At 34.7% G+C, this 25,327-nt stretch overlaps 1 protein-coding gene across 1 annotated transcript in view; it reads right to left on the bottom strand.

Annotated features, from left to right (window-relative positions):
- Positions 1 to 25,104, bottom strand: part of KLHL5 (kelch like family member 5) — a 71,648-nt gene extending 46,544 nt beyond the window's left edge. Inside the window, exons 1-3 of the mRNA XM_012753904.2 lie at positions 17,196 to 25,104; positions 3,202 to 3,384; positions 160 to 296 (exon numbers count right to left, since the gene is read on the bottom strand). Of these exons, the coding sequence (XP_012609358.1) occupies positions 160 to 296; positions 3,202 to 3,384; positions 17,196 to 17,716 (841 nt within the window). The 5' untranslated portion in view covers positions 17,717 to 25,104. The remainder of the gene's footprint in view (positions 1 to 159; positions 297 to 3,201; positions 3,385 to 17,195) is intronic.
- Positions 25,105 to 25,327: the final 223 nt, after the last annotated feature.

Genomic DNA, 25,327 nt, shown 5'->3' with positions numbered 1-25,327 from the left:
ATATGGAGATTTTAAGCTACACAGGTATTACCAGAGGTGGTGATAACAACAGCAGAATTAACTGTTAGCTACAGCATGATTTATTAGAAGCAGAAATCTGAAATCTAATAATATAATATAAATCTAAGAGATTTTAATTTGCATTTCCAGGCTTATTACCTGTATATGCATACTGAATCAAGGACCATAATGAATTTGGTTCTACACCTTCCATTTTTATTTCTTCTTGTCTTGCTTCTCTGACATCATTAGTAAACATGGCAGCAAAATAATCTGACACAGAGGAGAGCACCAATCTGAGAACACATTAGAAAAAAGAATCAATGACCACATTAAAGTTCATGTTCATTAATAAATGCTGCTGTTTCTTTTTTATTAAAATTCATAACCCATGGAAAGTGCATGGTACTGGAAATGCATCTTAAGTTTGACAAATTGCTTTGTGGGGGTCTACTTCTTTCCTTTGAATAATAAACTACCATTCCTGAAAATTTTCTGCTGAAGTAAATGGTTTACCTGCTCGCTATTCAAATATCGCTTTATAACATCCAGAAAACAAGCTACAAGCCCATAGCATTAAACCAACTATATACAAAAAGGAAAAAATGCAAAGGTTTTCTGTTTATCATTTTTGAAAATAACCTAAAGTATTTTTTTAAAATTTAATCATAGGAATAGTAAATATATGAGAGACATTTGAAAATTGTTTCAGCAAGTTATTTTTAACTTTTATGATAATTTTTATATTATTTTTGTATTTTGTCATATATTTGTTACAACACCCTAAAACTACAATATTTTGTTATAATATGTATTAGCTAAGTCTCTTCAGATTTTTGATACATAAAAATAAATTTAAGTTATAAATATTATATATTTGAAACATACACGTTTTCATTTGACAATGTCTTGAAGATATTTCCATGTCAGCACAGATTTACTTTATTCATTTTTTAAAGAAATAAAAATTATAATACAGATAACAACTGAAGCTCCCTTTGTGTCCTCTTCTAATTCCATTCTCCTCCCTTCCCAGGAATAGCATTGCTGAGTCATAAGATCTGCCAAATTGCTCTCCAAATCCTGTATCAATTTAGACCCCCACAATAGTGTCAGATGTTAAAATTTTGGGCCATCTGCAGTGTTAAATAGTATCTCATTGTTTTAATTTTTGTTCATCTGATTGCTAGTGAAGTTTTTCAAATGCTTATTGGCCATTCAGATTCCTTCTTCAGAGAATGGTCTATTTATTCATTCATTCATGTATTCATTCATTGAACAAATACTGACTGTGCCCAATAAGTACTGGCACTGCTCCAGATACTTGAGGTGTATCAGGGTACAAAACAGACAAAAGACCCCTTCTCTCATGGAGTTTTATATTTAGAGGGTAGGAAGACAAAGAGCGAACAACAGAAGTAAATTCTATGATAAATTAAATTCTATGGTAATTAATTAATAATTAATTCTATGGTAAGTGTATGGTAAGTGTTATGGGGGAAAAGGTAGGGTAAAGGCAAATGAGGAAAGGGTGGTGAGTTTAAATAGGTTGTCTCTTTGGCAGGTGACATTTGGGCAAAGATTTGAAGGAGATGCAGGATTTAGTCATGCAAGTATCTGGGAAGAGCTTCAGGCAGGAGTAGCTGGTGCAGAAGTCCAAATGCAAGGGCAGCATGCCTGGCATATATAAGGAACTACAAGAGGAAGTGGGTGGCTTGTGCAGAGAAAGCAAGATGGAGAGCTGTTCTGTTCTCTAGGATAGAACGTCAGGACAGAATGCCAGGCTGGATTGTACCGGCCACTGCACATACTTTGGCTTTCACACACAGTGACACTGGGCGTCACTGGAAGGTTTGATCAGAGAAGCGACTGAATCTGAATTCCTTTTTTAAAGGATCACTCAGGTCTCTGTTCAAAACAGAATGTAGAGGAAAGAGTAGATGCAGGGAGACCAGTTAGAAGGCTTCTGCATTAGTAATCTAAGAGAGATGGTGATGGTAGGTAAGGTAATGAGTTCAGTTTTGGAAATATAGAATTTGAGATGCCTCTGTGAAATTCAGGTTGAAATACCTTTTCTAACAAACTCATGCTCATAACATGGACTTCGCATCACAGTAGATAGCAGTATCTCAATAAATGTATGCTAACTGAGTCACTGAAAACCAACCCCATTCTTCCTAATGATTTTACTCACACATTGGAGGGTTTAAAAGAAAAAACCTTTGGGATGAGTGTTAATTAGTTTTGAAGGGCATAAAAAAACCTTTGAGAATCATAGTGGTGATTAATAATGAACAACTGAATATAGAATTATCAGAAGAAAATGAATTATTCTTTATTGAGAAGCTCTTTTCTTTTTCTTTTTTTTTTTTTTTTTGAGACAGAGTCTCACTTTTTTGTCCAGGCTAGAGTGAGTGCCGTGGCGTCAGCCTAGCTCACAGCAACCTCAAACTCCTAGGCTCGAGCGATCCTTCTGCCTCAGCCTCCCGGGTAGCTGGGACTACAGGCATGCGCCACCATGCCCGGCTAATTTTTTATATATATATCAGTTGGCCAATTAATTTCTTTCTATTTATAGTAGAGACGGGGTCTCGCTCTTGCTCAGGCTGGTTTTGAACTCCTGACCTTGAGCAATCCGCCCGCCTCGGCCTCCCAAGAGCTAGGATTACAGGCGTGAGCCACCGCGCCCGGCCTCTTTTTCTTACTTCAAGAAATAACACATCATTTGTGGCAAAGGCTTTTTTATCCCAGCACTGTTTTTTGTATTTCCTGGAGATCAGCAAACAGAAGCTGGGATAGATGTTGCTATTTCAAAATTCTTAAGACTTTTTGCTACTCCAATTCACCAGCTCTTTTGCTTAAATATACCCACAAGCTCTAATTTCCATTGAGTTTATTTAAAGTATTTAATAGGTAGAACATGGTATGAAAGCTGCTTGTAGTAGCTAAAATCTATACCAAACAATACTGACTTATTTGAGGCTCAGGTGTTTTGTTTTTGTGCTTCTACAGAGGGAAAATTGCCCTTATAGGTTCATTTACTGTGTAATAATTTCATATGCCTTTTTTTTCTGGTGGAAATCCCATGAAATATATCCCTTCCCCAAAACACAATAGACAGCTGCAGTAAGTTACCTCAATATACGTAGCTAAATTATCAAAGAACTATTTCACACATATAGAGATGTCAAAAACAGCTACCTGTGAGCTGGAATTCTGCGATCACCAGCAACTAAAATTACATCACACAACTGTTTATGTCTCAAATAGTTTTCCATTTTTTTAAATGTTTGCTCAGCATGATTAAGTGCTTGGAAAAATTCATCTGATGAGCATGGTTCCATAGTATGGCAGGATGATAATGTCTGGCTACTATTGGAAGTCCTGAAAAGAAAGAAAACATACATTTTGAATTATCCCTATCACTTTAAAAAAGATCTTCCCTATTAAGTCCTATTAAAGCCTTCAAATGTAATAGAAGAAATCAATGCTACCAAATCAATATTTATGTATAACATTCATCATTTTTGTCTTTTAAAATCAATGATGGCTCAAGTCATATGTGTCTTGTGAACACTGTAAGTGATATAACTTCTGTTCGTTAACAGCTACAAATATTCTTTGGAGTACCTTTTTTTGAGGTCTTTTCTCTGTTAAACCCAATGTCTCTGCTGAAAAAGAGCCAAGCTATATGCATATTGATAAGTTATATCTCTTAACATTATACTTAAGGGTATACTTAAGATATACATCCAAGCCATCATTTACCTAAAAAATGGGCTATGTTCCACAGTTCATTTGTAAAATATGTCATAAAAAATGTTAAAATAATTTTTTTTAATTCTCTGGCCAGTTCTCAAAAGTCTAGGTAACCTATAACTTTTATTACAGGTTAATGCAATTTAATAGCCTAATCCAGGTATCTAAAAAATTATTGGAAATTTCCAACTTATAATATGAAGTGTATGAGTTCTGTTTTCATCTGATTTACTGGTGGAAATTGTGAAAAAGTAAAAAGGTTAGTACTAAGAATGAAGTCCTGAATCCACACCCCTCCCCACCCGCAACCCCAAATAGCCTCTCCAGGATCACTTAAATGAAGTAATCAACATCCACTGGTTATGCAATTAACTACAAAACCACTGACTGTGCCATAATTTAGTTCTCATTTGTCATCACATCTTCTTTTAAGGATATTGTGATTCTGACAAATGCTTGCTGGATAAAGCCTCACTATATCTTAAGAGAATCTTCTTAATATAACTATCTAATACCTTATCAAAAAAGAAAAAGTCATTGATCTCTTAAAGGGATTTGATATCAAGGAGATTGAGGCCCAGAGTCAGAGGCTGTTCACAGGGCTATCATAGAAACCGCTGTGTGTTTACCCAAACCCTCCTTTTCCCCTGAGAATATAGCTAGATTACATGTCCCAGCTACTCTTGCAATTAGGTGTGGCCTTATGATGGAATGTGACATCACACAGTTCACCTTAGTTAAAGTGGCTAAAGATAGGTATGGCTTTCCTCATCTACAGGTTGAATGGAGAAGACTGAGGACTCAGATGAAGAAAGCTGTAAAATACATAAAAGATCACTCAAGCAAGAACACTAACATGGAACTGAAATTTATCTGTTTTATTCCTACTTCAACCCTCCCGGTCCCGTGCATTTTCAGTGTCATACAAATATTGGCACTTGGCACTAAGTAAATGCTCTTAGAAGATAATTGTCAATAATGACAACAGAAGTGAATGGATGTGTTGTACATTATAAATATTATTGGTGTAATGACTTAGAGAACTCAGTATAATATACTCAACTTCACATTTAAGGTCATTATTATAAAAATGTATTAAGTAATGGGTAATTTTAAATATACGAGAATTCCAAACTATTTTAAAATCTAGGAGAAAGCATAACATAAGCCAAAAACTAATGGTGAAAAAACATTTTTCAATAAAATGAAGTTTTACACTGTCAAAATACTGACAAATGATTATATGAGCATTAGTGATCTAGGGATGAGAGAAAATTACCATGTCTAATTTTTGTAAGCCACAAAGTCTTTCAAAGAACAAGGTAAGGTAAATAAATCAAATATTTCTTTCTTAGGGTTCCTATATTTTGCATCACATTTTTAATACTTCATATTAAATTATCATTAATGACTAAACAGTGAGTTAACTGAATGTTTTTTGAGTGAGGAATTGCCATCATCTAAACATAAATGCTAATCCATGTTAAATTTATTTTACATTGTTATTACAGGTTACTTTTGATGTTGGTATAAGCCCAATAGGTAGGCCACCTCTTTTCTTGTCAAGAACTTTCAGGGTACTTTGGTTCAGAACATTAAACAAATCAGGATAACGTAGGAAGCATTTTGGCACCTGTCTTCAGGGCCTCATTCCCTGAGACTGATTCACTAGATCTGAGGTGAGGCTTGAATATTGTATTTTTAAAATAATTTTTATTTTTACCACTCTACAATAGATACATGCAACAGAATCCAACCTGTATACCCTAAATCTATTAAAAAATTTTTAAAAGGAAATTGTTATTTTTAATTGACAAATAATAATTGTAAATATTTACAGGGTAAAATGTGATGTTTTCATATCTGTATACATTGTGGACTACCCAAATCAGGCTAATTAACATATCTATCACCTCAAATATGTCTCATTTCTCATCTAAAACTCTCTTTTAGCTATTTTGAAGAACACATTATTAACTAGAGATGCCGAGCAATAGTACACTAAAACTTATTCCTCCTGTGTAACTGTATCTACTGACTCACACATCTCTCTCTCTGTCCACCCCCACTTTCAGTCTTTGGTAAGCACAATTCTACTTCCTACTTCAATGAGTGTGTCTTTTTTTAGGATTTCAAATACAGTGTAAGTGAGATCATACCAACCATTGAGCACTGTATTTTTTAAAAGCCCTATAGGTGATCCTAACATATATCACAGGCTGAAGGCCACTGGTATATATTTCAGTAAAGAGATAGATACATTACAAAAATGACCATGTGATGGACTTAGAGTTCAAAACACTGATTTACACAAAAGATACTTCACTTCAAATATATGTAAACTGAATTTCTTTGAATAAAATATTTTAAATGAACTATTAGAACTCAATGGAATATCTGTTATTTTCAAAATAAGCATAAAAGTAAAACATCAAAATTGTTTAAACAGCTAGGTATAGTGGCTCATGCTTGTAATCCTAGCACTTTGGGAGGCTGAGGCAGAAGGATCACGAGGCCAGGAGTTTGAGACCAGCTTGGGCAATATAGCAAGCTCTCTCTACCAAAAAAAAAAAAAAAAAAAAAATTGTCTATACGGTTGTCCCCAGGTATCCTCAAGGGACTGGTTCCAGGATCTCTGTGAATACCAAAATCCATGGATGCTCAAGTCCCTTATATAAAATGGCATAGTACAGTATTTGCATTTAACCTATACACGTCTTCCCATGTACTTTAAATCATCTTTAGATTACTTATAAGACCTAATACAATGTAAGTGCTATGTAAATAGTTGTTACAGTGTATTTTTATTATATTGTTATTTGTTATTTATTTTTGAAATATTTTTGATCTGCAGTTGGTTGAATCTTCAGATGTGGAAAGCCTACTGTATGCATATACAGTAACAAAAATGCTTCTAAAACAACATTTAAAACTTCTTTATTTGCTTTCAGGTCTTCAACTGCCATCACATGTTAAATGGACATGTTATTTTAATGTGACAATTAATTCACTGAGATTTCTGGGTAATCACTTCTATTGCTCCTTATGAAGGATCAAAAGAAGTGCACAAGCTTCTGATTTGTACCCTGCTGAAAAGTACGGCCATCATTCACAAAAGCAGCATGAAAGAGGAAAGAACAACACTATTCAAAACTTGAAGAGCTGCAAAGCTTTCTACCAATTCTTGTTTTTCTTTTTGTTTTAAACACTAGGCACATTGTACATACACAAGAATTTAAAGCAAATGAATTTACTGCACATCCATACAACTATAGGATCTTAGGCATTAAAGCAATCATATACAGAGTTTTTATGTCTAGAAGGCATCTCTCCAGTAATTTAACTCAACTTCTTTATTTTGCAGATGAGAAAATTTGAGGCCCCAAATGGCCAAAGTGACCAAGAAAGACACACATGCAACTGGTTGAAAAGCCAGGATCAGAAGGTATTCAGACTTGGTAAAATCATCCACAAATAGGAATTCTTGTTCATCTTTACACTAAGGCATCAGTGAGCGCAAGGACTAAGGGTATGAAAGGAGAGTGATGGTAGAATGTGAATGAGGATAATTTAACAGGAAAAAAACCAATAGAATTAAGGATCTCAGACCAAAGCCCACTGCCGTGTCACTGCTTCTTAGCTAGGTATAAGAAAGAGAGCAAGAGTTTCTTAGGTTTCCATGGGATAGAGATCCCTGGCTAATTAAACTGATTTTAATACTCTGGCTCTGTGTAATTGACAATATTAATACTTCCTTATACTTTATTTTCCTATTACTTGCTTTAGTTTGGAGGATCGAATTGGAGAGGTATTGGTAAGTGAAGTTTCCAGAGTTGTGCTGTCCAATACAGTAGCAACTAACCCCATGAGACTATTTTAATTAAATGAAATTTAAAATTCAGTCCTTTAGGTGGACTAGTCATATTTCAAATGTTCTATATTAGTTGGACTAGTGCAGAAAATTCTATTTCACAGTGGTGGTCCAGAGTCCTACAGACCTGGATCCAACTCCCACTCTGCCACTCACTGTGTATCACTGTGGACAAGTTATTTAACTTTTCTAAGCCTTACCTTCTTCAACAGCAAAACAGGAATAAGCAATGCATAGTATTTCCATTTAGGGGATCCCTCATGGGAGGATTATTAAATGAAATAATGTGTGCAAAGCACAGAGAAAGTGCACAATCAAGGTAAGCTACTGTTAGTAGAACCTTGCCTTTCAGTGGCCAGCGGGAAGGCCTGCAATCTCAGCCTTTTGTCTTTATACAATGTTATTCAGTTGATTTTTTTGTTAAATGACCCCCAGCATTATTAATTTTTACAACTAAATTTCATACTTCCCAGTAGACATCCTAACCAATACAAGCATCTGGGAATAGGCCACTTCTAGAGCATTTAAAATGTATTTCCCTCTGATTTCTGCTTGATCTTTTACTTAATAGCAGAGGAAATACATCTAACACCTCAGCTTAGTTTTATTTATATATTACTAAGATAACAAATCCTGTCTCAAAGAACTATATAAGATCATTCAAATCTTTTTTTTTTTTTTTTTTTTTTTTGGAGACAGAGTCTCACTTTGTTCCTCAGGCTAGTGTGAGTGCTGTGGCGTCAGCCTAGCTCACAGCAACCTCAATCTCCTGGGATCAAGCAATCCTTCTGCCACAGCCTCCCAAGTAGCTGGGACTACAGGCATGTGCCACCATGCCTGGCTAATTTTTTGTATATATATTTTTAGTTGGTCAATTAGTTTCTTTCTATTTTTAGTAGAGACGGGGTCTCGCTCAGGCTGCTTTCAAACTCCTGACCTAGAGCGATCCACCCATCTCGGTCTCCCAGAGTGCTAGGATTACAGGAGTGAGCCACTGCACCTGGCCTCAAATCTTTTATAATAGTTTTTCACTATAATGAACTATACATTGCTGAATATTCCCAGGCTACAGGGAAACATTTATTTGTAGCTTATGTCTCTCTTTGCAGCAGGAAATGAATTTGTAAGTCAGAAAAATACCTAAACATAGAAAAAAGAAGCAAGTATCACACAGAATCAAGTCACTAACTATTTACAGGTTAACTACTAATATGCAGCATCGTACCAGTTAGAAAGTGTGGGGTTGCTAAGAAAGAAAATTCCTTAGTGAAGGGACCTGGAATTTGGAGAGACAAGTTTCATAACTAGAAAAAAATGGAACAGCAATACTGTTTAACCCTTATAATTCCCTAGATTTCACACACTTGCTCACGTGTGTGTGTTCATACAATATGTACCATGACCAATATACTTTTTTATTATTAACTACTTAACATTTCTTTAATCACCAGAATTTGCAGCAGGGTTTCTTAATGGAGTAATTTCAAAACAAGTTTTTAAAATTACTTCACAAGAATTATACTCTATATGATTTTGAGTAGGTAAAAAGCTGTTTTGGAACTCCAAAAGGTCTGTTTGGCTCACTCTTTAGGTAAGTGATTTACTCCCAGCCACCTGTGTCATAGTTTGTGGCATTCAGAATTCATGCCTTTGCAAAAGTGCAATTACTGTATCATGAATCTTTTGGCATCTTTTACATATATTAAAACCACAAACTGCTTACTATAGGCTAGTAGTCTCTAAATGGTTTGATGCATACCCTTTTCAGTATGATTTTAAGCATGTGCCCAAAAATACCGATATTACTTTATGAAAGATAAACAGATACCACTGTATAATTATTTATATAAAATACAAAAATAGAGATTTAAAAGATAGAATATAAATGGAAGTTCTAATATATATGTTTTTAACCATTACTCCAACCAACCATCTTGTGCACCCCCAATTGCAACATAGAGAAGGGAAAGACCAGCGTTTGGAAAAGCAACAAGTAGCAGGTGAGATTTGAAATATGTCTTAGAGTTTAGCTGGGTGAGGAAGTAGTTAGAGTTGTCCCCTTTAAGGAGGTGGTCCTATTTAAGGAGAGGGCAAGGCAATTGTATGAAGAGAAATGGTAAGAGTTAAGGAAAATGGATATCATTACCCCTCCTCCCCTTTGCAAAACAAATATATTTCGATTTGGAATGTATAGTTTTCCCCCCCTGGCATAGGGGCTAGAGTATCTGTGATGAAGAGAGTTAAATCCTGTGTATAAGAGCATTTTGAATTACTTAAATAATAACTATTGTGAAGGGGAAGGTCAATGGGCACTCTTACACAATGCTGGTGAGAATTAAAATAGAAATCTTCCTGAAATGACTAATAATACAAATCAAAAACCCTAAAAATGTGTACATCCTTGGGATTCTGTCCAGAGGAAATAATCATCTAAATGTATACAGCTCCAGCTACAGGGACGATTTACCACAGATTACTTGTAGTATGAAAATACCAGAAACTATCTAAAATTTTTTAAAAGAGAATATTGCTTAAATAAAGAAATATTCATACGTGGAAAAATGGCACAGCCGTTTGAAAAGATATAGGAGAATATTTAATGACATGGAAAGCTGACCTTGTTTTTGCCTACCTAGGATTCCCTCTTGTGGTAACAAAACCTATCTCTACCTTTTGGGAAGCCACACATTCTCCACCTCACCCTACATGGGTTGGGCAGAGTTAAGAAGCAACTGAGGCATGGATGATAAGACTATCATATCTCCTGGCAATCACCAGTGGTTCAGGTGCATTCAGGTACATTCTAACAAGGCCAATCAGAGTCAATTTCACTTTGTTTGTTGGCACTTTGGAAAAGAGTCACTTTCTTTCCATTGAGCTTGCTAAGCTGATAAAACGCAAATTAGGAGCTGCTAATGGCTTTTCGCTACCCCACTGAGAGTCTACCTGAGATAATGCCATCACAAAGGAAAACAGAATTTAGAAAGGGAGAAAAATAGATTATTGGTATTGTTGGAATATCTAGATCCAACCATGTCTACAGCTAGGCTCTATCTTGGACTTTTTATTTACTTATGTGAACCAAAAATTTCTAGTTTTTGCTTAAGTCAGTTTGATTTAAGGCTTCTGTCTTTTGCAACCAAAAGAATCCTAATTTTAAAATGTATATTAGGATAAAAAAGCAGGCTACAAAATGTATAATAAGATTAAGATTTTTATTTTAAAAACGCATATTATTATTATACATGTATAGGAAATATACCAGAAGAGCACTTCTCCAAATTAACTCGTTGTTTTAGCACAGCTAGGTAATTAATGATTTTTGTTTTTCCATTTTTGTTACCTCTATTTTCTGGTGGCTCTATGATAAAAAATATATTATGTGATATGGAAAAAACTCATTTAAAAAATGAGATCCAAAGAATGCTAAAGAGTTCTATCCAGCTGTCTTTACTTCTTGCAAACCTATTGAGTGTGACCCCAAAACCATCCTTTACATCTCCCACAGTAAATGAGTTTTAGCTGGGAACATGTCTACCCAGGTAGAGACTACATTTCTGAGCCTCTCTTGTAACTCACTGTGCCCATGTGACTAAGTTTTCACCAATGGAATATGAGCAGAACTGATACATGCAACTTGTATCACTTGCTTAATGTCCTCCCTTTCCTCTCTTTGGTCCTTCCCACAGGTTGGAATGTGGAGGTAGAGCTGAGTGACTACACCATGAAGAAAGGATAACACCCTACTGGATGGAGAAACAAGGGAAGGAACCTGGGTCTCTGAATGAACTTGTGAAGCAGAGCCACCTATATGCCCAGGGCCATTTGCCCACCTGTCAGGTGACAGAGAAATAAACTTTGATCGTATTTGATCACTGTGCTTCTGAATCTTTCTGTGATCAAATTCATAGGCTAACATCATCTTAGCCTATGCCCTATTAATATACTTCCTAAAGTTAAACAATTAAATTATACAGCTATGTCTATGCGGTATGTGCACATGCCATTGTTTTTATGCCTAATACTTTTGATTCTAAAAACTTAAAACCTCACTAATTCAGTTCCAAGTGCAATACAAGTAAAATAAAATGTGAGCAATAAGTGGCATAAAGATAGGCTCTTCTGCTTTAAAAATTTGGAATTAAAAAGGCCAATCACACAAGTATAGTGCCTTATCTGCCCTTTTTCATAAGGTGACTCTTCAGCTTTCCCAGCAGTTCTGGCAACTAACATGATTTCAATAAATTCCCATTCTGTTTAAATCATCCAGTCAATTTCAGTCGCTTAGGCCCGGCGAGTGGCTCACAACTGTAATACTAGCACTTTGGGAGGCCGAGGTGGGAGGATCACTTGAGGTCAGGAATTTGAGACTAGCCTGAGCAAGAGCCAGACCCCATCTCTACTAAAAAAATTAGCTGGGCATGGTGGTGCTTGCCTGTAGTCCCAGCTACTCAGGATGCTGAGGCATGAGGATCACTTGAGACCAGGAGTTTAAGGTTGCTGTGAGCTAGGCTGATGCCACAGCACTCAAGTCTGGGCAACAGAGCATGACTCTGTCTCAAAAAAAAAAAAAAAAAAAAAAAAATTGAGTTGCTTAAAACTAAGAACTGATTGATACAGCATACAGATAGGCTTAAGAGGGTTCATGAACTCCTTGAACTGTATACGAGATACTTCACTCACACATACACAGTTTTCTGGGGAGAGGTTACATAGCTTATGTCAGAGTCTCAAAGGAATCCATGATATAATGTGGGCATATAAGTTTGAGGGGGGCAGTGAAATATATCCTTCAAAGATATAAGTACATTATAGTTGAACTTTGCCACCTCTGGAAACAATTTTTTTAAATGTGGAAATGCAGAGGACTTTAATTTAAAAATGAACCAGAATTAATAGACTGGATCAAACAATGAGATCCAGAGACAATAAAGAAAGCCAAGAAAAAGAAGACTGCCCTTGAGGAAATGTGATGTTAGGAGGATAACTCCTTGCTGAGAGAAGAGGAGGACCTTTGCCTTCAGGAGGAGTTGAAGAGTAGCTAATCAGCTGACTCAGGAATAAAAGAGTTCAGGATATCTGCAGCAGGAACACAGAGTATCAAGTGACCAGTAAGATGGGTCAGAAGACTGTGGATAAGTAGTTGCAGCTGGGTTCAGACATCATACTTGTACCATAGCCAGGCTTGGCATTCTTAAGAACCAGGAGAGGAGAATTAACTGGGTAAAGAAGATGAAGCTGCTTAGAATGAATAATTAGCTATATGTTAATCCAGTTGAACTCAGTCATTAAATAGTCACAGAGAACTGTCTACTCAAATGTAGGCAGTACAATACAGGGTTTCCTTAAGAGCATGAAATCTACATCTTAATTGTCTGGGTTCAAAACACAGCTATTTCCAAGTGATCAAGGTTAATATCAACAGTGATAAATCAGGTTAATAGTATGTACCTCTGAGACAATGTGATGAAAATGTCACTTTATCTCTGTGCGATTCTTCCCTAAAACCCATAACCTCAGTCTAATTATGAGAAAAACATCAGGCAAATCACAACTGAGTAAGACATTCTACAAAACACCTGACCAGTACTCCCAAAACTGCCAAGGTCATAAAAAACAAGGAAAGTCTGAAAAACCTGTCATAGCCAAGAGGAGCCTAAGGATACATGATGACTTAATGTAATGTGGTATCTTGAATAGGATCCTGGAACAGAAAAAGGGCATTAGGTAAGAAACTAAGGAAATCTGAATAAAGTATGGGCTTTAATTAACAATAATGTATCAACACTGGTTCATTAATTGTAATCAATGCACCACATTAATGTAAGATATAAACAGTAGGGGAAACTGGCTGTGGGGTATGTAACAACTCACTCTACCATCTTTGCAATTTGCCTATAAATCTAAAACTATTCTTTAAAAAAAGTATAGTTTCGCTTTAGAAATGTAGCTATTTTACTTACTAACTTGAACAAGTTAGTTTTTCTGTACCTCATTTGTCCCATCTGTAAAATTAGAATTAGGTTAGGTTATAATAGTAGCAACCTAACTCAAAAATCTGTTGTGAAGACTATATGAGTTATACAGTAAAGTGCTTAGAACAGTGCCTCACAGTTAGGAAGCACCCAGTGAGTGATAGCTATGATCATTTCTTAATACAGATGCTCCTTGATTTATGATGGAGTTATATCTGGATAAGCCCAACCTAAGTTGAAAATGCACTTTCAACTTAGGATATTTTCAACCTACCAGGGTTTATCAGGACACAACTCAACTGTAAGTCAAGGAGTACTGAATAAACATCACTTTCACATCATTGTAAAGTTGAAAAATTATAAGTGAAACCACCCTAAGTTGGGAATCCTGGAACAGATTCAGTCTGTATTTGTAAAGAGCAGTAAAATTTTATGCAAAATGACTAAAAAAATAGTCCAATGCAGGAAGTATTAAACTCTACCTTTATAAACAAAATTTGAAATAATGGAATTTCCTCATTTAAAAATATGTCAAAAATTACATAATTTCAAGGTAGGTAAAACAAGGGAAGTATAAACTGCATTTATAGTATGGTCACAGTAGTGACCACCATATAAACCTTGCTGGCCCTGGTAAGAATTCATCCTGAATTAAGGTCTTAAAAACCTATTGCTCACATAAAAGGTGACAACTCTGTTACTTTAGGTCTAAAATTCCTCATGGTATAAGAAAACAAAGTTTGTATTTTAATACCAAAGTAATGACTTAAATGGTTCTCATGGAGAAAAGGTGGCTAGGCTACAAGACCCAAGATCAAAGTTCAAAGTGGGAAACTCTTAAATCACTTTTAAGAGTGGGTAGGTGGCAGCAGAAATTCCCAGAAGTCTACAGCTCAGGCAGACATCTTTCCATGCTAGAATACAATTGATAAAACATTTTACCAACACACATTGCATCTTAATTTCTGCTTTAAATTGTCCAGATCAACTGTGGCTGATGTGATTCTGAGTACGTAAAACTCTCAGCTGTTTTTTTCTAATAACTCAAATTTTCAGTAATCAATTCTCAGATTACATATCTGAGATCTATGTAAATATATGACTATTTAAATAAGAAATTAGTATATCATATGTATTTTCCCATTATATCTTTAATATTTTTAAATATCAATCCATAGTATGCTCAAAATGTTTACTATGTATTTCATTATTTGCAAATGTTATATAAGAAAAAGAACTGTTCCCAAGTTGTATACAAAATTTTGATGAATGTCAGTGTAACTTCTCTTGACATTAATGGTGATAGGCTCTGATTGTTTACAGTAGAAGGGCAACCACTTAGACAAGTCTGACTGCTCACTTAATCAAAAAGCTGGGAGCAAATAAATGTACCCTTATGATAAAGGTCAAAGACTCAGCCAGAGGCTTGAAGGAAGATGTAAGAATTCGATATATTTAATCTAGGAAAAAAAAAGGAGAAGTAAACGCATACATACAAAGGACATTTCTAAAATTTATAATGTTTGTTTCTTTCCTTTTTTGCAATAAGATGTTAAGATTAAAAGTTCAAGCCACCAGGAATATTAAATGGCATTGATATATTTTCCAAAATCAGATATTTTCTTACAGTGCATTTTATTTTTGAGATAATATTTTAGGAATAGTTTGGTTACTGAAGATGTAAACTGTCAACTCCCATCTTACTTTGATGAGTCTTCTTCATTAGCATTTTTAGAACTATATTTAGATTTTTAAAAATATTTTATTTCCTATCTCCTATAAATAAAAATGTCAATTTTATGTTCTTGAAGAATGAATATAGCAACCTCTCAGTCAAAAAAGATATCTTTTTCTTTTATAAATATCTCACCAAGATAATATTTCAGTATGCATATTAAAGAGTAGATTAATTTTATTTCAGTAGTGATTACTTACACAAACTACCTTTGTTGTAAGGAGGTAAATTATAGTGACCAATGTGTATATGATCTTTCTAAGATTATACCTGTATCAAAATTTTATGCTCACATTATAATCTCTCCACGTAGTAGATACAAGTTAAGAGTTTTGTATGTTAGTTTACTTATGTTGATAATGAATGTTTTATTTTTTCTAATTTTGTTAAAATATTCTTGATATATTGTATTGATTTTCAAATGGAATGATGCTTACTTTTCAATTTTCCACAAAAATGTTAAACCATGAACTTTTTACTATATAAACTGTTCTCTTTATGGCAACGAGTCTCCAAACAAAATGCAAAAACAATGAAACCACATTCACCCAATTGTTCTCCATATTAAAATTACTAGTAGTTCCTATTCTCTTAAGATAGTGCCAAGTCATGAACTAATTTAAACATTTTTAAATTAAATATACCATTTACCTATATAAAGATATTCCCCTCTGTCCATTACACAAATGATTACAGATGACTAGGCTACATTTTTTATCAGACCAATACCACAGTTCAGAATTCCATGTTCTGAAGGTTAGAAGAGAAGGTGATAAATGTCCTCAAGTAAGAGATACTTGAATATATGAATTCATTTTGTCTCAACCCATATGATGCCTACATCATTAATAAACAACTTACAAATTACAAGTGTGAAACCTGCACAGAAATTTTAAAAGAAAAAGAATAATCAAACTAGACAAATGATAAGCTATTTGTGCCTTTAACTACTGAGAAATATTTGCAAGTGAAGATGAATCAGAAAGATGACTTTCATATTCTAACTTGTTACATAATACATTATTGCAGTTAAGGCTGATTAATAAAAAAATCCATGTCAAAGACCAAGCCAGGTTCCAAGGATAAAGACTGATAAAGTCATTATGAAATTACCATTTAAAAAATTTTTTTCTTCTAATTCATTTTCCCTTCTCCTCGCCCCCTTTTCACCAGTTGACCACATCTAGCCCCTCTACATTCCCTTAACTTCTCCTGAAACAATGTCTTTCATTTCCCTAAATAGCACAAATTTCAGTGAAAGTGAACATAACAGGAATTAGTAGCTGTCATCTTAGAAAAAGACATGTTACTTAGTATTCTCTGTATTAGTCTGGAGAGCTGCAACACAGATAAGACAAAGAGAACCATAAGAAAAATATTATTGACAACTACAATGGTATCAAAAAATTGGCAACTACAATGTGAATCTCTTTGTAAAATCTTTCATTTTCATAAAATTAAAAAATGACTATAATCTGTTGTCAACTAAAGGGTCACATAAAATTTTATACTATAGAAATGCTTCTCATAGTTTTGCTATAAATATAGAAGGTAAATCAATGAAGGAAACTGCAAGGCATTGATGCAAAAAATTGCCACTATGTATTATTTTCAAAGCAGAGTCAGATCTATATATGGAACACAAGGTATTTCAAAATGAATGCTATTGTTCTTGTAATTTTATAGATTAGAATATTTTTAAAATCCTAGCAAAAGTATCACATGTTCATACCAAGATATTACATATCTGTATATATGTTAATCTACATAATCATACATTTTAAATAATACTAAATTATAACATTATAGAGAATATACCCCACACCCCTTTTCTAACAGTAAGAAAATAATCCACCTGCATGAACTGGAATCAGATTCATTTTCTTCTTCACTAGTGCCATCGTCCACTTCTGGTCTATCCAGCCAATGTGCACCGCCACAGTCTTCTGCTGTAAACTCAAATGCAGGGACTTCAGAGGTAGATGCCATTGGCCAAGAAGGTGAACTCTGAAAATCCAGTTGACTGGACCTTCGGTAACCAATTGAAGCCAAAGGCAATTGTAGGCTACATGGATCTAAAAACTTTCTCCCACAATTTGCTCCAGTCTGTCCTCGATTCCAAAATTCTCCCTGCTGGCTGTCAACTGTAGAATTAGGAGATGACGCTTGATGGCCAAACCACCTCCATCTGATTTTCAAAATCTGTTTCACATCAAACTCTTTACGAGAACCAGACATCCTCAGAGAAACCAAGTGATTGTCTAGGCAACGAGCAAAAAACACTGCACACAGATTTGTGCATCCAACCAAGACAAGAGAAGTATATGCCCTGCTGTACACAACAAAAAGATTTAAAGGAAAATAAATCACATTCATATATATCTCTACATTTACTTTTATGCCAATATATCAGATTTTAAAGAACAAAGGATAATGAATAAAGATGAAAGAAACACGGTGGAACATTCCGTTCAATCAGAGCAAACTCTCCTCCACCTATCCTGAAGCAGCTAGACCACTTTTCCCAGCTTTCCTTTCCCACACTGACCATTAGGTCTCACAAACACTGACAGCATTCATTAAAGTCCTTTCAAATGCAGAACACCACCCCTTTTTTTAAACCACAAATGACAGAGACAGAAAGCACTATCCCGTGGTGGTATCTCAGTGTCTACAGCTCAGTGCAATTAACTCTTTTGTTGCTGAAACAAGAAACGTATTCCAGAGCATTCTCCTTTGTACTTAAAATCCACTTTAAAACTAAAATGTTTCTATTTTTAAACTAAGTTACTAAATGAGGTTTTACAAAATAAGTTTTTAAAAAGCACTTTTAAATTAAATGAGTTGCAGTGACATTCAAGCTGTGCTGTTTGGATAGGGAATGAGGAGGAGGGGGGTGCAAAGGTGGGGCTCCAGACTGCCACCTTTTACCTCCACCTTCTCCATTCACAAAAGGGGTGTATCTGAGTAATACAGTAAGCTCCTGGGCAAGAATCCATCTGAAGAAAGGATAATGAGAAGAATAAAAAGTTTGAAACTACAAAGGATCAAAATATGACAGTACTTACTTACTCTTTTTCAAATAACCTGAAGCCAATATTGCTCTATGATTAGAATTGGGATGCTTCCATTTAGTATAATATCCAAATTTCTATGACACTGCTGTGTCTCAAGGAAGCTACCAAGGACTAGAATTGGACTACTTAGTGTACAGGTACCCTAACTGTACTCTCTGTTGTTAGCAAAACGAAACAACCGTCTGAACACGGTCACAGTAAGGCAAACTGATAAAGCAATTAAAAATCAATCAAATTTTAAAATACTTAGTAGTTATCGTGAGCAATGCACTCTGCTAGACACCGTGGGGGCACAAGAATATATGCATCTTGGTTCCTAATCCCCAAAATAATTAAATCTAGTTATTGAAAAAAAGAAAAAATATTTAATAAGTTAAAATAAGAAACATTTATAATACTGTACTATTAAAATTTTGTGATTTACAAATGCAGAATTTGAATTTTCAGGATGCTCACTATCTACTGATCAAATAATTTTACACAAAAGGCAATGCCTATATTGACTGGCCAAAAAACAATGCAAACAACAAAAAGAGCTGCTTTGGTAGCTTACAAAAATACTATGAGGCATATATCTTAAGCTCACACAGCTCTTTAGGAGAATAAAAATTATCCAGAGAAGCAAGAATGAGAAACACAAAAAGCTACATACACTTTTGTGCTAAATTATATGGGAAAAACCATAAAAACTATAAGAAACAGAAAAGAGATATCAGGATGGGGTGGCGTGGCATGGGCCAGTTTCATTAGAGAGAAGGCTTCTAAGAATAGTATAAAAAGTAGTTTAGGCAGAATGATGATAGATTTATATAAAGTAAGAAAGATATTAATAAAAGCATGCAGTGAGAATATTGACAAGGAAGGAGGGGGAAATATCAGTTTGATCAGCCAGCCAGCCTTACCTAATTAATTTTAAGGAGTAGTTAAAGTTAGATGAATATGAGATAAAATGCCTTGAGCACACAGCAATGGCATTATTAAGTGGGCTATTGAACAAGACAATGTTTTAGAAAATTAATTTGGCAGTAGTATGCAGGATGCATTAGAGAGTGAAATGACACTTTTCCCTCTCCTCTCACCTCCTCCCGATGAACACCCTTCACTCTACCTATCCAACTTTATTTCCAACATTAGACACACTGCTTCCTCAGTCAAGATAGTCTACCTTGTTGCTCCCTCTTTCTTAACAGTTTGCGCCCCAATTTCTCCGATTTTAAAATCCTACTCATCCTTCAAGATTTAGCTTAGGCACTACCATCCTTATAAATACTTCTTTAATTACTCTAGCCGTGTGGTTCTCGCACCAACCCCACCGTCCCCAAAGGCTTCTGGAATTTTGGAGGGGGGAAGTATAGATTTTAGCTGTTAGAATGACCAGAGAGTACTAGAGGTGCTGAGTGGGCAAGGGCCAGAGACAGCAAACATCCTGCAATGCATGGTAACAGACACAGAATGGAAAACTGTCACTGCAGTAGCTCATGAAGATCTTGCCACTGTTGTTTTTATTCACATATTTACTAAATATTCACATGTACCACAGAGATAGATGAGTCACAAACAGATCTTGCTTTTATTAATAAAAGTTTTAAACTTATACTCTGACAGACGAAAAAGTACCTATTACAAAAGAATAAATTTTAATATAATTTCATATAAATAAAAATTTAAGTTGGATTCAATCGATCAATGTGAGAACACTTACTAGAGATTCTACATACAACATGTGCTAGTTCCAATAGCTAGAAGTGATTTTAATTGCTTTGTTGTTTTGCTGACTGAAGCCAGAACTCAACAGTGGTCTTCACTAAAGCCCCTTGATGTCAGACATTTCTCAACATAATTCTCTATAAGAAAAAAATCTAAAAACTAAAATGATGTTAATGTTAAAGTGTTAAACCATGCCTCTAATCCCAAGGGGCCCAAAGACCCTGTTTGCTGAGATATATTGAGACATTTATTGAATATATATACCTCTTTAATGTAGTAGCTGTTCTGAGTAGGCTAGCAATGCAAGTGGGAGATGAGCTATTGAAACAGCCTCCCTGATTTTAAAGGAATACTAGGATCCAGGGGTCGGCAAAGGACAAGTAGCAGCATTTAACCACCACTGGCACAATCACAGGTTTAGTTACGTGCATACATACATATGCATATGTATACAAAAACAAAACACTTTATATATCAGTGGACTCATATCCTATGCTTTTTCACTGATACCTTTATTTTTTCAATCCTCTTCCCCTCATTCCCCCTCGGTATTCAATGTTGACAACAGCCTGTCACACCTCTGTCCATGTTTATAAAATTATATACAAACGTATATATACATATACAGGGGTTTTTGTTAGTGTTCTAAGAGAGATCATATTGTATTCATTGTTTTGGCATTTTGCTTTTCTCATCTAATTCTATATATACATGGAAATACAAACCAATAATCTTTTTAACAGTTACATGATATTTCAATATTGTAAAACAATTTATTAAACTGTTTCCTTGGGTATCTGGGTTGATTATCAGGTTTGTTTTTTGCAATTAAAATAACACTGTGATAAACATACTTGTGCAGTTTTTATGTCTATGGAATTTATTCCTGGAAGTGGAATTTCTGAGTTGATGGTATGTATATTATACATTTGAATAGTTTACTTTCCTAAAATTCACATTTTCAAAGGTAAAGTGAGTGTATTATTCTCATTTATTTTCATAGGCCCAACAGTTAACAATGAATATTACAATTCTTTTAAACCAGAGGACAATTGAGCATATTTTCATAGGTTTACTGGCCATTTGACTTCTAGTTTTCTGAGCTACCTACTTATATTATTTGCCTATTTTTCTCTTGGGCTATTTGTCTTTTCCTTATCACCAAGTAGAAGCTCTTTGTATATTATAGATATTAACTCTTTGTCATGTTTTGGAATTTTTTAAGATCTATTTTCCACATGGATAGCAACTAAAGTCTGTGCCTTTAAGAAACTTAAAAAAAAAAAAGTCTGACATACAACAGGAAAGTATGCAGATTGCAAGTGGAGAGTTCAGTGAAATTATCACAGTGTGAAGCCAACCATGTAATCTCCAGCCTAAGTCCAGACACAGGATAATTACCAGCATTTAAGAAGTCTTTCTCATGCCTGGTGTGGTGCCTCACACCTATAATCCCAGTAGTTTGGGAGGCCAAGGTGGAAGGATTGATTGCTTGAGGCCAAGGAGTTTGAGATCAGCCTAGGCAACATAGTGAGACCCCATTTCTATAAAAAGAATTTTTTAAATTATCCAGGCATAGTGGCATGTGCCTGTAGTCCTAGCTATTCAGGAGGCTGGGGGAGGAGGATCACCTGAGGCCAGGTGTTCAAAGTTGCAGTGATCTATGATCTTGCCACTGCACTCCAGTCTAGGTGACAGAGCAAGACCCTGTCTCAAAACAAAACAAAACAAAAAAAATAAAAACTAAAAAACAACAACAAAAAGAAGCCTTTCTCATGTCTCTTCCCAAAGGTAGCTACTATTCTTAGTATAAATTAATTTTATCTGCTTTTGAACTTCATATAAATGTATTCTTTTGTTCAGCATTGTTTTGAAGTTAATCTGTTATAGCAACTGACGATTGGTTTTTATGGCTATATAGTATTCCACTGCATAAATATATGACTATCAAAATCCATTCTAGTACTGACAGACATATGAGTTGTTTCTACTTTTAGACTTTTGAAAATGCTTCTATAAACATATTTGCACATTTTGCTCAGTACATATGTATATGCATTACAGTTGTGTGTATTCAGAGGTAAAACTGCTAGGTCATAAGCTACACATGTGTTCACCTGTGATTGCTGTTACCAACTTGTACTCCTAGAAGCAGCATATGAGAATTCCTAGTACTCCACATCTAGCTAACACTGGTATTGTCTTAATTTTAGTCATTTTGATGAATATATAGTGGTATCCTATTTGGTTTTCCTTTACATTTTCTTAATTATTAATGTGGTTGAGTAACTTTTCATGTTTATTGTCATTTGGATATCCTCTGTGAAATGGTTGTTTAGGTCTCTTGCTGGTTTTTTTCTATTAAGCTGTCTATCTTCTAGATTTGTAGGAATTCTCATATTTCTGATATTTTTTTAATGAAAAATATGTAGTAAGCTTAAGCATTAATACTTTTCTGGCACAAATTCAGCATTTAAATAGCACTTTTTCTTCTGTTTCATCAACTTTTGCCAAACATAAAATTGTTTCCCCCCCAAAATTTATCCAACTCTGATGATAATTACTTTCTGGGGCATTTATGAAAGACCAATACTTATTAAAAATTACTACACTGGTAAATTATCAAAATGGTGTTCACTGACTACTCTATGTAAATTAGATCTCTCGTCATTCTCTATCTCCTGGACCTCTTAATTTTTTTCACAGAACTTACCACCGCCTGGCATGTTAGATGTTTAATTTGCTGATTATTTGTATCCTCACTACAAAGTAAGCTCCAGTAGAGCTCTGTTTTGGTTCGTCCCTGTAATCCTAGCACTCAGAATAGTACCTTGGAGATGGCAGGTGCTCAACAAACATTTCTCTAATGAATAAATGAGTCCAACAATTATAAGAGCAGTAATAAAAAGTATATACTTATACATTTTTAAATTTTTTTCCCATTTATTTTTTTATTTCAGCATATTACATTTTTTAAATTATAAAATAAAGAACCTAGTATTTTTTAAAAAAACAAAAACATTTACCTCTGGTAACAATGTTTTCAATATTTTTTCAACTTAAGAGAAGAATCACAACATGGTATTTTAAGAATTTCTTTTTTCTATTTCATTCTTAAGGCATAAAATTCTCTTCACTTTGAAATCCAATGGCTAAATAGCAGATGTCTTTTCAAACTGACATCACGCTTTCTTCAAACTGATTATAAAATTATATCCTGTATCTTTATTTCATTTTGATAACCTTGCTTTAGTGTGAGTTAAATTTGAGATGCAAAGGCTCACAGATTATTTAAAATAGATAATATAAGTGTCAATTATGAACACATTTTTCAAAATGTAATTAAGGACCCACAGGCAATTTGTGCTTCAAATCTGCTCAAATGTTAGTTTGTGAATTTAAAAAATGACAATATTCAGTATTACAGTAGAAACACTGAAATATCATTAAGACAGACTGCAAATGAGCTCACTTCAACACTATGGCTTTTAAACCAACAACTTCACTCAACAATTTAAATCACAGCTCTTTGGTAACTAACTTATATTGATAATAATCATATCAACCTTTCTTCAAATAAAATTTTTTAGGTAACACTGTTTATGACTAATCTATTTTAATCTATTCTTATGGTTTTAAGTGTGTATTATATATCGCATAAAAACATCAAGAACTAATTTTACCACACTAGCCCAGCAGCAATCACCTCCCTAGGTTTTTCCTTAACTATAAAAAGAATGAGTTACATCATGTAATTTTAAAGAGCCCTCCAAAGTTTAGTAATTCTGGGATACTTTTTTAAAACTTTGTCAAATTAGATCTTCTATCAGAATTGGACTCATTTTAAAAATCTGAATACTAGTAGAATTCCACTAACATTTAAATTCCAGTAACACTGGAAAACATATGACAGCAGAAAATATCAATTAATTATTTACCTGAATTAGAAAAGATCTGAGATTTACTTTTACTAACCTTGAGTTTAATTCCAGAAATATACCAGATAGTCTGTACCTCTTCTCCAACCTCATAAAAAGCAAAACATAAATGTTCTTCAAAATCCTGTATTTATGTAAATTCAACAAATATTTGTTCTGTATGTAGAACAGAACACAAAGAGAAAAGACACTACAAAATCCATCAGAGCAGGGCCCACTGTATCCCTAACAACCTGTATAGCACACGGCATTCAAATATTTACTGAATAAAAAATAAATGAATAAGTTAATGGCATAGACCTTGACTTGAAAGATCTTAAAAAACAGCAGAATAACCAGCTGACTGTGCCCCTTAAAAGGAAAAAAAAAAAAAAAAAACCAGCAGAATAGGGTCTTGAATGAAACTCTTACTGAATTATCAAGAAGTAATTCTTTTATTTGGGTGAAGATGAGGTTCTTAAGGTGAAGATTTAGAGGTATGCCTTAACAAAACCGGGCAATGGTGAGAAACGGATTTGTGAGAGAACATACTATCTACAGGGAAACCAGTTACAAAATTCTACAATGTGTGAGGTACATTTTAAACTTGGATAGAAGCAACAAGAACTGAAAGGGGGATAGGTACGAAAAGGGGATAAAAATAAGGTCTGCCCTTATAGGATGTCTGTGGCAAATGGAAAGGAAGAAGTCAAAAATGACAGTATTTTTAAACTTGGGTGACTGGAAGAAGAATGGTAACATTAACATTCCTTATTTATTAAGGAAATGAGAATAGTATTTAGGATTGATTGTAGCTTTAGATAAGTTTGGTTTTAATGCTATATCTAGCAACCAAATAGCTAGGACTAGACGTATAGAGCCATATCTAGCTTATACTCAAAAATCAATCCATTTAAGAAATCAGAAATTCAAAGTGCAGACAGATAACCCTGGGCTGGTTATCTTTGCATTCTTTTTTTTTTTTTTGAGACAGAGTCTCACTTTGTTCCTCAGGCTAGAGTGAGTGCCCTGGCATTAGCCTAGCTCACAGCAACCTCAAACTCCTGGGCTCAAGTGATCCTCCTGCCTCAGCCTCCCGAGTAGCTGGGACTACAGGCATGTGCCGCCATGCCCAGCTAATTTTGTGTATATATTTTTAGTTGTCCAATTAATTTCTTTCTATATTTAGTAGAGATGGGGTCTAGCTCAGGCTGGTTTCAAACTCCTGACCTCGAGCAATCCGCCCGCCTCGGCCTCCCAGAGTGGTAGGATTACAGGCGTGAGCC

This window comes from Microcebus murinus, chromosome 3 (genome assembly GCF_040939455.1).
Source record: "Microcebus murinus isolate Inina chromosome 3, M.murinus_Inina_mat1.0, whole genome shotgun sequence".
NCBI lineage: Eukaryota > Metazoa > Chordata > Mammalia > Primates > Cheirogaleidae > Microcebus > Microcebus murinus.
The sequence above is the reverse complement of the archived record's forward strand: the minus strand, read 5'-3'. Positions and strand labels throughout refer to the sequence as shown.